Genomic DNA, 13,842 nt, shown 5'->3' with positions numbered 1-13,842 from the left:
TTTGAATGCTTTGGTTGTAAACAGAACATTGAGGTACTGTTTGGGGATGATTTTTGTGTGGTAAATGTCAAGGGAACTGGCCTGACTGGGATAGAATCAGGCGTTCAGACGAGCTTGGTGGAAACTTAAAAGGGTGTAAGGAATCAGTAAGAATGGCACTGGTGTAGAGCAGAGTAGTGTCGGGTTTATTTGGTGTGGAGCACGGACGAGTGCCACCGGTGTGCCATCAGTGTTGCTTGATTGTTCATGCTAAGTGTTTGAAGTGTCATAAGTACATTATTTTTTAACGGGAAACAGGAATCTCAGTAATTGTCTTGGCGAGAATTTTGGTAATTGTCTTGAATTGAGGTGCATTTGCTGTGGGGCGAGTACGCCCTTGTATTTTTGGCCTTGGATAAGGTATTATTGTTGTCAATTTAATCAGGTTGTATTCTTTGGCTGAAGAATAAGCAGAGTGTCTGTTATGGGAGGCAAACAAAGCAGCGGAATAGTGAAAAGGAGCCCTCTGGGCTGCATTTTAGCTCACTGGAAGGAGATAGGAGAGCTGCCAGGGGGAAGTGTGAACAAAAAGACTTTAATAAAATATTGCAATCAATGGTGGCCTTTGTATAAATTAGATGATGACAAGAAATGGCCCATTAACGGAACATTGAATTATAATACCTTGTTGCAATTGATGTCATTTTTTTGAGGAGAGAAGGGAAATGGGATGAGGTCTCGTATGTGGACATGTTTTTCACCCTCCGAAATCATCCCGAATATCAAACGGACTGTGGATTAACACCCCCACAGGACCCAATGGTGATGGCTTTGGAAAAGGAAAATAAAAAAGAGGGAGAAGGAAAGCGAGGTACAAAGTTGGGGAAAATAAGAGGTCCTGGGATGGGAGACCTGCCGGAGCATTATAAACCACCGGTAGGAGCACAACAAGGAGGAAATGAAGGTTCCAATTTGGAAGCCCCTCCAGATAGTCCAGTATCCTCTCGCACCCGAAGTAAGAAAGAACAGATAGTGGTGCAGGCACCCCTCAGGGAGGCGGTGGGGCCAGACGGAGGCCCTGTTTTAATAAAGGTCCCCTTTTCCTCATTTGATCTTGAAACATGGAAAGCAGTAGCAAAAACCTACAGTAGTGATTCTGTAGGGGTCACTAAACATTTCCAGTTTCTAATAAAACAACATAATCCCAACTGGAATGATATCCAATTGCTACTGGAACACATGACAGAAACTGAAAAACAACTGATATTAAAGACGGCCCAGGATTTAGCTAGTGACCAAATTAAGAACACAGGGGAGGACATAAAAGATCACTTCCCCTTAAAAGACCCACATTGGGACCCTAATAGAAGTGCCCATATGGAATTACTGAATAAATACAGGGATTGGGTCGCAAGAGGAATGGAATGGGCCATCCCAAAAACAATTAACTAGTCAGCCTTATATGCTGTTCGACAGGGTCCGAAGGAAACCCCCTCAGAATTCTTGGACAAGTTACGAGAACACTATGAGGCGACACACTCCTCTGGACCCAGGGTCGGAAATAGGAATACAACAGCTAGTGTCTCTATTTATAGGACAGTCAGCAAGAGATATTCGGAGGAAGCTGCAGAAATTAAGACTGACAGAGAGCAGAAATTTGGAGACTCTGTTAGATGAAGCTTGGAGAGTGTTTAGCAATAGAGAAGAGGAGGATCAGAGGAAGGATAAACAGATGCTGGTAGCGGCACTACAAGAGAGTCAGGGATCTAGAGGTGTGGGACCTGGGAGACCTTTGGAAAGAGACCAATGTGTGTGGTGTAAACAAAGGGGACATTGGAAAAGTGAATGTCCAAAGAGAAAAGGGAAAGGAAGGATACAGGCCCACACCAAAGAAGATTGACGGGGACCTGGGGAATCTACCCTAGCAGATTCACTGGTTATATTAAAGCTAGGGAAACAACAACAGAATATAGAATTTCTAGTTGATACTGGGGCAACATTTTTGGTTTTAAACCAAGCTTTAACACCTATGGATGATGACTTTGTAATGGTAAGGGAAGCTACTGGCCAAAGTGAGAAGGCGTACTTTTTGAAACCTCTTAAATTTAAATCGGGAAAACAATTGGGAATACGCTAATTCTTATATATGCCTAACTCGCCAAAACCCCTATTAGGGCAAGACCTATTGGAACAACTAAAGGCAGAAATAAAATTTGAAAAAGGAAAAGTGGAACTCTGAGTGGGAAATGACCAGCTAATTGAACTTCTGAGTTTGGCCCTCATAGATACGGATATTCCTGTTAACTCAGGAATACCTGAGGAAGTCCAGAACCAAGTATATCCAGGGTTATGGGCCTCAGAAATACCAGGAAAAGTGAAAAATGCCTCCCCAATAGTAGTCAGACTCAAACCAGGGGCACAGCCTGTAAGAATCAGGCAATACCCCCTCAGGACGGAGGATAGGGAAGGAATCCAACCAATAATCAGCCGGTTTATCAAACACAGGCTGTTAACAGAGTGTGAGTCAGAGTATAACACTTCCATTCTACCAGTCAAAAAGTCAGATGGTAGTTACAGAATAGTACAAGATCTCAGAGCTATTAATAAAATTGTTGAAGATCTGTACCCTGTCGTAGCAAACCCATACACATTATTAACTAAATTGGCACTTGAATTGGCCTGGTTTACCATACTGGACCTGAAGGACGCCTTCTTTTGCCTACCCTTGAGCCCAGAAAGCCAGCTGCTGTTTGCATATGAATGAGAAAACCCCGATTCTGAAAGAAAGACACAACTGACATGGACTGTGTTACCACAGGGGTTTAAGAATAGCCCCACTCTTCTCAGAAACCAATTAGCTAAAGACTTAGAGCGGTGGGAGTGACCACATGGAAATGGAATAATATTACAGTATGTAGATGATCTATTGATAGCCACTGAAACGAAAGAACTACGTATAATATGGACAGTCAGTCTGCTAAGTTTCCTTGGACTTAATGGCTATCGAGTCTCTCCACAGAAAGCGCAGGTGGCTCAACGGCAGGTGACTTACCTCGGATACGAGATAACTGCTGGCCAAAGGACCCTAGGAACAGCAAGAAAGGAGGCCATCTGTCAGACTCCTTGACCACTGTCGTGGTTTTGTTTAGTGAGGGGGGGCCTAAGGTGGTAGCTTCTGTAGGAAACTGCTAGAAGTTGCTCCCCTTTGTTCAGGGGACTTGGCCAGGCCTAGGGCGGACCCACTGCTGGCCAAGGCCGAGCCGATTGGTAGCAGAATGTTCCGTGATAATGCCTCTGCGATAATCTATTTAAGGAGGGGAAAACAGAAAAAAAAAAGAGAGAGAAGAGAAGATGTGAAGAAGCTGAGCAGGGGCAGAGGCGCAGAGGGGGAGGCGCAGGCCTCATGGGCCTTGCAGGCCTCACCCTCTGGCCTCCCGCCAGGCAGCCGACTGGGCCCGACTTGATCCGGCCCGGCTGCAAGAAGTGGAGAGGAGATGAGAAGTGAATAAGATGTAAAAAGATCCTGAGAGACATCTACCAGCCTGTTGTGAGGAACGGCTGCAGACACCAAGAAGGAGGGGGAGGAGTAATGCGGCTCCTGGCCAAGATTCCCCTGCAGCCTGTGGTGACGACCATGGTGGAGCAGGTTGTCCCCCTGCAGCCCATGGAGGTCCACGGAGGAGCAGAGATCCACTTGGAGGCCATGAAGGACCCCACACCGGGGGAGGTGGATGCCTGAAGGTGTCTGTGGCCTGTGGAGGGCCCACTGGGACAGCTGTTCTGAAGGGACTGCACCCGTGGAAGAGATGACCCACGCCGGAGCAGTTCCACGAAGGACTGTGGCGTAGGGGTGGGACCCCACAACGGAGCAGGGGAGGAATGTGAGGAGTTCTTCCCCCAACCATGAAGCAGCGGCGTGAAACAACATATGATGAACTGACCGCAACCCCCATTCCCTCTTCCCCCCTGTGTGATGCTCAGGAGGGGAAGGTAGTAGACATAATGTTAAGCTTGGGAAGAGGGAGGGGTAGAGGGAGGTTATCTTGTTCTCTGTCTCATTATTCTGCTGTTTGTAGTAATAAATGAATAGTTTTCCCCAAGTCGAGTCTGTTTTGCCTGTAACGGTAACTTTAAGGATTTCTCCCTGTCCTTATCTCAAACCTCGAGCCGTTTTTCCTTATATTATCTCTCCCTATTCTCTCGGAGGGTGGGGGGAGTGAGAGAGAGACTGCGTAGTCTGGTCCCGATCGGGGCTGAACTACGACACCACAGACAGCTAAAGAACTCCGCATGTTCTTAGGAATGACGGGATGGTGTCGCCTATGCATATATAACTATGGACTCTTGGTAAGGCCACTTTATGAACTGTTGAAATGTAATCCAAAAGACCTCACCTGGAATGAGGAGAGGCAGAAAAAGCATTCCAGCAACTGAAGAGGAAGCTAATGGATGCCCCTGCCTTGGGGTTACCAGATACTACTAAGCCATTCTGGCTGTTCTCTCACGAGAAGCAGGGAATAGCCCTGGGAATCCTAGCCCAAAACTTGGGACCATATGGAAGGGCAGTGGCATACTTCTCCAAACAACTTGATGAAGTAAGTAAAGGTTGGCCTAGCTTCCTAAGGGCGATAGCAGCATTGGTGCTAAATATCCAAGAAACACGTAAATTGGCATTAGGCCAAAAGATTACAGTGTTGATATCTCATACTGTATCCACAGTATTAGAGATAAAAGGGGGGCACTGGCTTTCACCACAAAGGTTCCTTAAATACCAGGCCGTTCTGGTGGAACAGAATGATGTGGAAATAGTGGTTACTAACGTTGTCAACCCAGCATCTTTCCTCAGCGGAACCACAGGAGAACCACTATCACATGACTGCCTGGAAACGATTGAAGCAGTCTATTCCAGCTGACCGGACCTGAAAGAGGAGCCACTGGAGGATGCTGAAGACTCTTGGTACACAGATGGAAGCAGCTTTGTTCGACAGGGCGTCCGCAAAGCAGGGTATGCGGTAACCACTATGGATCAGGTAATAGAATCTGCAGCCCTTGCCCCAAATACCTCGGCACAAAAGGCAGAAATAATAGCTTTAACCCGAGTGTTGGAACTAGCTAAAGGCAAGAAGATTAATATCTGGACAGACTCCAAATATGCTTTTGGGGTAGTCCATGCCCATGGGGCGATATGGAAAGAAAGGGGACTCCTATCCACCCAAGGGAAACATATAAAATATGCTGAAGAAATTCTTAGGCTTCTGGAAGCAGTGCAGCTACCCAAAAAAGTAGCCATCATGCATTGCAAGGCTCATCAGAAAGGAAATACCGCTCAGGAACTGGGCAATGCTATGGCGGATCGGGAAGCCAAAAGAGCGGCTGAAAGGGGTGAATTAGAGGTGCAGTCTTTGGTCCCAGACGGTAAAATACAAATTTGTTGGATACCTGGAGTATCAGGGGCACTTAGTGAACAATCCAGACCGAATGGAATTGTTATGTTTGTGAGCAGCAGGCCTCAAGGACATCGCTGAACCTGCCTGTGAGAAAGTACTGAAGCCACCTGTGAGAAAATAATGAGGCTGCCTGTGAGAAAGTAATGAAGCTTCCTGTGAGAAAGTAAATGAAGCAACCTTGAGAAGAAGGAAAACAGCTGGCATACGTGACTGGGGGCTGAACATGAAGCGGGGTGCAGGTGGAGAGAGCCGTGCGCGTGAACATAGAGACTTAATGAATCATATTTTAGCTAAGAGCGCGTGCATGATATAGTTAGCCAATTAGTAGAGAGCTTGCGCATGATACGGAACTAGAAGGGCTATATTAACCGGGATGTATCAACAATAAATTGGCATTTGCTTGATCATATTGGTCGTCAGCAGTGTCCGTGACTTCCGCGTCAGCACAAATTGATTGTGAACCCAAGTATTCCAAAGAGGATCAAAAATTAGTTGAAGATTTAGGTGGAAAAATAGAGAAGGGTAGGTGGGCAAAGACTCCACGAGGCAGAATTATAATTCCATTTGCATTATTGTGGGCCATAGTTATGGCAGAACACAGAAAATCCCATTGGGGAGCTGAAGCATTGTATAAATACCTGAGTCAGCGTATAGCTGCCCGGAACCTCTGCACTACTGTTAAACAAGTGACACAGCAGTGTGAAATATGTTTGCAGAATAATCTTAAGACAAGCCCTAAAGTCCAACTCGGACAAATAGGGAAAGGAAACTATCCAGGGCAGCAATGGCAAATTGATTTCTCAGAACTCCCAAGAAAAGGGAGGTTCTGCTATCTGTTAGTCCTGACAGACACCTTTTCAGGCTGGCCAGAAGCATTCCCTTGCCGAACCAATAAAGCTAGAGAGGTAACTAAAGCATTATTACAAGAAATTGTACTGAGATTCGGGATTCCTGCAACAATCTCCTCAGATAGGGGACCACATTTTATTGCAAAATTTGTTCAACAAGTTAGTAAGTTCTTAGGCAGATTGGCAGTTACATACTTCATATAGACCACAAGCAAGTGGTCAAGTGGAAAAGATGAATCACTTAATTAAGTTACAGATTGTAAGACTAGGGCAAGAGGTCGGGTTATCTTGGCCACAATCTTTAACTTTGGCACTCCTGAGGATCAGAACAAAGCCCAGAACTAAAGAAGGATTGAGTCCTTTTGAAATATTGTACGGGAGGCCCTATATCATACAGGCAGGAATATCAACTCAGATTGGAGATGAAACATTATCTGATTATGTGATAAGTTTGCAGAAACAACTTCAAGAGGTAGAGAAACTGGTCTTAGGAACCAGAGCCCGAGGTCTTGATGGGCCGGGGCATGATGTTAAACCTGGCGATTATGTGTATGTTAAGTCCTTTACAGATTCACCTTTGGAACCAAAGTGGGAAGGCCCATTCCAGGTGCTGCTGACATCCCATACAGCAATCAAGATTAAAGAACAGACCTCATGGGTGCATCACACCAGAGTGAAGAAAGCTCCTAAGCCACGATGGGAATCGACCCCTATGGGACCATTAAAGCTTCACATCCAAAAACGATGATGCGCATTCTCATGACTCTGCTGAACTGTAACTTAGTGAGTGCTTGGGAATGGCCTTGGACAAATGCTCATTTTGAGTATATGGGAAGTGAGGGAAAAGATCTGAAAGGGATGAATTTGGCAACTGTTGTAGTATATAATAACAACATGACACTGGAACCAGCTGGAGAAGAAAGAATAAATTCAATCTATACCTGGATGGTTGAAGAAGGAAAGGAGGTTTAGATAGGTTGTAGACTCCTTAATGTAAATAATCCACCTCCTCTCTTAACTCAAATTACGGTCAGGAACCCCCACAATTGGGAACTGGGATTCGAGATAGGTGAAATGGCATGCAGAGGAAAGGAGATTTGTTGGTATCCCTTCAATGTAACTCAAACAGTGTCTATTGTATGTTTGGGGGCAACTCAAAAGGAGAATCAAGCTTTATCTTTCAGATTTTGGTTACAGATACCGAAAAGGATCACTACTCCTCCTACTTACACTACTCTGACTCAGGCTACTGAATCAAGTTTTGCAGAGCCCAAGCAGTTGGAACCATATGTGTATCCAACAGGGCCATATGTAATTAAATATATCGGCCAACAACAGGTAATATTTAATCCAACGTGGTCTCTTAAACAAGTTGAACTGTCGATGCAGAACAATATCTCCACCATTCAACCGGCCTGCACACCATTTCTAAAACCCTCATATGCGAGATGGATGACAGGGGTATATAATAGAACCCAGATGAGAACAAAGAGAGATTTGACTGGTGCATTAGGAACAAGACTGGAAGTTCTGAATAGTATAGATACTGAGATAATAAAGAACAAACTCACCACGGCAATCAGTGATTTGAACAAAATACAATACCCTTTAAGATCTTCTCTCCTCACTTTAGGAAACAGTCAATGGCTTATGGCAAATGCATTACCACAATGGGAAAAGCTTAATGAAAAGGATAATGAATTAATTGTAGATGCGTTAGACATAGTTCAAACTAATATTTCTAAAGCACTCAGTTGTATCCAAGCTCAGTTATGGATACAATCAATAGCAGCTGCAATCATCAGGGAAGGAGAGGACGGAATTCTGCCAAGAGAAATCCAAAAGGTAATTTGGGATAATGCAACTGAATTTGAAAAGAAATTCCAGTCATGGTGGCACTTAATTAATTTTACCTTTGACCCTACTAGCAACACAGCCACAGCCTTTGTACTAACTGTATATAAAGCCTTGGTGTACAATATATATCCGATTGTTGCACTAGGATTAAATCACCATGGAGCTGTACTGTATCCCTTAGAACATAGAGTATGGGCTATGAAAAATGGAAAGAAATGGCAAACCATTGATGTCGAGGCCTGTGCTGTGCGAGACCAACAGGGATTTATTTGTGAAGGTAATACCATAAAAGCGCAGGATATTTGTCTGGATACGGAACAAAATGTTTGTCACTTTGAGATACACCCCAATGAAACCCTAGAAACCATTGTAATTTACAGGGGTATGGGATGTGTTTGTTTAAGGACTCTATGTGATTTTGTACAAGTTGATGACCTAATAGTGGACATGAGTAACCATTCAAATATTTGCATCTGTAATTTATTAGTCTCACAGGATGTGATTTTAATTATACTGCTCCTGTCATTACCTATCAATTGATACGATCTAGTCATGAATTGATTCAAGATTTGCAGCCCACCCCTATTGGAATGAATCTTGCTCTGGTAAGGGAACTACTGCATCATGAAAATTTAGAGAGATTGATAAAGCAAGTCCAGGAAAGTGGCCGAAATACTTTAATTACTATCCGACATGATGCAGAAAGAATACACCAAATAATGGAACGAGTGAAGTCAGACGGAGAGCACTATTGGTGGGATGAGTTCATGGGTTATTCCCCATCTGCTACCAAGATCTTAAACATACTGACCCACCCAATACTGATATTACTGATAGTCATGGCAATGTTAACAGTAGTAAATCTTATCTTTTGGTACAAACTGAAGAAGCTTGCTGAACAAATATGGGCCTTAAAAACAGTAATGAAATATAATGAAGCACTTTTAACAGCAAAAGAATTTGCTTAGGGGAAAGAAAAGGGGGGAATTGATACAGGGAGTTAACGGTTAAAATATTGCTTGATTTAAGAGACTGTCTGCTAGACAATGCCTAACAATCCTGTTTGCCTTGAAACTCACTTAAGCTTATCAGGGACTGGTATTTGTCAAGGATTAATATGTCTAGCAAAGGATGGAATGTTAGTTCCACCACAAATTCGGTCAGAAGTCGGGAAACTGCTGAAATCACCAAGTGAAAGGAGAGCATGGGTGAATGACTAAAGTTCATCTAGAGGAAGATAAGACCCCTGAAGAAGTAAACGACCACCAGAGACAGATCTGAAATGCTAACGCAAGTGTTTTTTTTAATAACCCCGCCTCACTTATGCATATGTATGTCTGTATAGTGCAATTCTATGAATATGTATACCTGTACCATATAAATTTTTTGAAAAATGTGCTGTCGGTGTGCGTGCTTTCGGAGGAGCGATCCCCCACGCACCCGGCGCCGAATAAACATGCCTGCTTTATAACTCTCTCCGAGTTGTAGAGTTTGATCCACGCGTCACCCTCCGCATCCAATAAAGGATGGAGTTTCTCTTTGGCTCTCTTTTTGTTGTTCATGTATTTGTAAAAACATTTCTCCTTTTCCCCCTTGGAGACAGTCGAACTCCTGCTGCTGCCAGCAGGCCCGGTGCCTTGTAAACCTCCCCATGATCAAAAAACCCAAATTTCCACCAATTGCACCAGCCCCTGAACCACACATTAGTCAGTTGAGTTTTCCTGTTCCTCTCAGTATTCTTCCCTTACACTGACAGGACTGAGGAAAACACAACCTGTGCTCCTGATCCTTCAACCAATCGCCCCAGTGCCCTTGAAGTCCCTTTTGATCACTCTTGGGCTTCTCTCTGCAACCTCATTGCTGCCAACCTGCATAACCAATAGCGGGTAATAATCAGAGGGTTGTACCAGGCCAGGAAGTTTCCTAATAATGTCTCTGACCCGGGCCCCAGGGAGGTAGCAGACTTCCCTGTGGGATGGGTCTGATTGGCATAGGGGCCCCTCTGTTCCCCTCTGAAGGGAATCACCTACGACAATTACCCTCCTTTTTTTCTTAACAGCAGCAGTCATAATGCGTGGGACTGACTGACTCACCCTAGGCAACCCCCTGGATGGACCTCCCCACATCCTCATTTGCCTGGCCCTCAAGTTCCAGAGCCCCATAACTGTTGTGTAAGGCAACTGGGGAGGTGAGGGAAGCCAGGAGGGCGCTCCCCTGCTGCCCTGGGCAGGGATCTCTTTCCATTCCCCTCCGTCTCTTAGGTCTCCTCCTTCTGCATGGTGGCAAGAGGATAGGGGATCCTCTGCTTCTTGTGGAGCCTCCATCTGCTGCCTTGGCCTCAGGGATAGTAGGGTGTGGCTCCACTAATCTATCTCCCTCTCAAGCTCCCTGATACTCAGCCTTTCCACTTCCTCTTTCAGCTCTGCCACCAGGCTGAGCAGATCATCCACCTGGTAACACGGAAAACAGCTGTTGTCTCTGCTGCCCTCCGGCACAAGTGACAGGCTCAGGCACTCCCTGCAGCCAGAGACCTGGACGGCTACGTCTTTGTGTGGGAGCGCCGTCTGGGTCGCCACATCCATTCTGGCGATGGCTCTCGGGCAAGTGGAAACCATAGCTGGGTCCTCTAATGGGAGGGCAGTGACTACCAGTTAAGTATCCTCTGGAGCCAGAAGAGGGGACTACGCCCTGCCCGCGCAAACTGACGCGCCACGCTCCTGGTCGCTCCCGTTCCCTGGGGGCTGCTCTTGTGTGCGTGGGGGGTTTGGCCGGCATCACTGTAGTCCCCGCCCACGCTGAGTCAGAGCTGCCGCTCGTCAGGGGCTCACTCTGGCCCGCTCGGGGTGGGAGGGGGGGAGGCGGGGAGAGGGCTGGGTTAGCCTCTCTCTCCCTGCGGTTTTGCCTTCGCGGTTTGGCCGCTTTAGGAAGGGTTCCCCCGGCGCGATCCTCTGCTTCGGAGCCCTTCGCCTCAGTGACTTCGCTGAAATGGCGGGTACAACTGAAGCTAGAGTATACACAGTACCCAAAGCTATTCTTATAATATCTAAAATTTACTTGTGGTGGTATCACTTTCGACTGAATGAACATAATTTCTATGGTAACTTAATCTTTTCTATTTTCATATATTTATTGCATACATTAGCAATTTATCTGATGATCAACTCTGACAGCCTTCTCACAGATTTCCAAATTTGATCCAATGTGTATTACACACTCTTAATCTCCAAAGGATACAACTTTGATATAGCTACACACTAATGGACTTCAACCTTGATCTGTAAAGACTTATCCTGTGAGAAATTTAATTTGATGAGCATATGCTGCTCTGAACTCTAGCAACTAGCAGCAATATTTGAAGATCATCTTCCAGTTGAGGATACCAGCACAGAGCTTCCCAGGTTTGACACCATCACACTCTGACATGTTCCTGAAACATCCCTTAAAATACATACCAGAGAAGAGATAGCCACAGTCAGCAGTAATGTTAAGTTAGAAATTTAGCACAAAAAGAGGAGACAAAGAATCTGGCTCACCACGTCAAAGCGAGTATTTTTAGGATCAAAGCTGTAAAATGGCAGAGTCATTATCTTTCCTAACACACTAAACATCTCTTCATCACAAAGCAAACATACATACTGCAAAAGCTTGAGATATGAATGAAATCAGCTCTTCCAAAGGCTTGAAGGGTTAGATTTTTAATCAGTAAACATGCACAGCTGGTTTACCCTCCCTCGCCAAGTTAGCTATAGTGTAAAACGTTCAAATTCTATCTGGTTTTAAAATATAGTGGGTGATGGAAGAGAATATTCATTAGGTTTTAGAGCCACCAAAGTCACTCAGGCTTGTAGGCCATCAGGGCATGCTGCAAACAGCATCTGCAAGGGAAGTTTGAGGTCTGACAGACAGAAGAGTTTGCCAGATGAGATCTTATGTGCTATGGGAGTAACTGCTGGTTCAGTGCTCCAGCTTGCCATTTAGTTTAGGGTTTCATAGAGATCAAGTTCAGTGCCTTCATAATAGCTTAATTCCTGAAATGAATAAATCCATTACTGACATCTAACAAAACAAACTGTTAATAAAATATGATGCAGATTTTTTTCAACTATTTGTCCCTCCTTTCATTGTCAGGTCAATGGAGTAATCAACGAATCAATTTATCACTGGTATGACTGTATTTTATGAATCTCAATTTCTCTGCTTACTACATGTTGAATAGACTATTATTAGGAGCAGGTTTTCCTCCAGTTTTTACTGGTGAAAAAAAAATATCTCTCACAAAGGTTGTGAGCATTCTTTCACATAATCCATTGTATTTAGCATCACTGCTGATGCTGATTTCTCTCTGCATCTGCTTCAAACACTGGTGTTTTGAACAGACATAGTCTACTCCTGCTTATCAGTGAAGAAGATCAAAGCTTCACTTCTTTAGAAATTCTAAAAGAAACAAGAAATATTTATTTTAGAAATATTACAGAGATGTTATGTTATGGATAATGATAAAAAAAGGCCAGAGGGTTTCATATAATTTGTGGTACTTACACTATTAAATACTCCCAGGTGCAAAATACACAATGTGGTATAATTCAACAGTACTACCATGTACTTTTACTTGCACAGTGCCTGTCTGCCCTCACCCTTGCTTCCCTCTTCTGCTTCTGCTAACCTCTGTGCCACCTGAATTATCTGTGCAGTCTCTTTGTGAAGGGAATCAGGGAAACAAGCTAGCTGAAAACTAACTTTTGCTCTTTCCTGATTGTCTTTCATATGGATAATTCTCCTTGTCTGGATTGGCCATATGGTAATACAAATGCTTTTGCCAACCCAGCTCAGGGTATGACAGGGAGGCAGGACTGAACAGCTGGGAACAGCTTTGCAAGCTTATGTTACCAAAGGCATACCCATACACAAACCGTTGTCTGCAACAGACCCTGAGAAGCTTCAATGTACAGTCCACAGGCTTAACTTTAAGAATATGAGTAGTCTCATTAAGATCTAACATAGAAGTGCTTTGCTGGCCCCATGCCAGACTGTGCAGCTTCTTGAAAGATCAAGCTTTATCTACCATGCCAAAGAGGAGTTGAGCACTTTCTCACTCCTATCAATGTTGGCTCCATACATGGAAAGCATCACAAGCTCCGGTCTCTGTAAACTCGTGAACTAGGTTTTCTCACCCTGACCCAGTTGATAAATGATGCCTGAAAAGGAGAAATTACTATGAAAATAATCTAACTAATGGAAAATGATTAGCACAAGGATGTACCTAGAAGACATTAACACCCTTTCAGAAATTCTCATCTGAATATTGCAAATTGCAGTAACATGCATACAAGTGTTATGAACAAGAACATTGCACTGTACCTGGGTAATCCTCAGAGACATGCACTGAATAGGATACACTGTAAAAAGAAACAACAGAATTAATAACAACAACATTAACTGCTGGCATAAGATTCATTTCTTGATCCTGTATTATGTATGTATGACAGTTTCCAGGACAGAAGGTAACTTTGAAGTGTGCAGCTAAAAAAAAATGTCATGCCCATTTTGAAAGCCTACTTTGCTAAACTGGCACATCCCTATTTCAACCTTCGTAAAAAGAATATCAAGACTACATTATATTCACTTTAGAGTAATATTTCACAATGTCTGTACTTATGCTTAAAAAAAAATAAAAAGTTTCTCTTTGAACATAAGAACTAGAAAAGCCCAGT

The 13,842-nt window shown here is 44.1% G+C and overlaps 1 protein-coding gene across 2 annotated transcripts in view; it reads right to left on the bottom strand.

Annotated features, from left to right (window-relative positions):
* The window catches only part of LOC147596756 (protein mono-ADP-ribosyltransferase PARP8-like), a 175,092-nt gene that overhangs the window by 115,782 nt on the left and 45,468 nt on the right, over positions 1-13,842 (bottom strand). For both annotated transcript variants that reach the window (XM_086769533.1, XM_086769532.1), the window contains exon 3: positions 13,490-13,527. In XM_086769533.1, coding sequence (XP_086625659.1) covers positions 13,490-13,527 — 38 coding nt within the window. The remainder of the gene's footprint in view (positions 1-13,489; positions 13,528-13,842) is intronic.

The sequence above is a fragment of the Chlamydotis macqueenii genome, chromosome W (assembly GCF_036417535.1).
Source record: "Chlamydotis macqueenii isolate bChlMac1 chromosome W, bChlMac1.mat, whole genome shotgun sequence".
Taxonomy (NCBI): Eukaryota; Metazoa; Chordata; class Aves; order Otidiformes; family Otididae; genus Chlamydotis; species Chlamydotis macqueenii.
The sequence above is the reverse complement of the archived record's forward strand: the minus strand, read 5'-3'. Positions and strand labels throughout refer to the sequence as shown.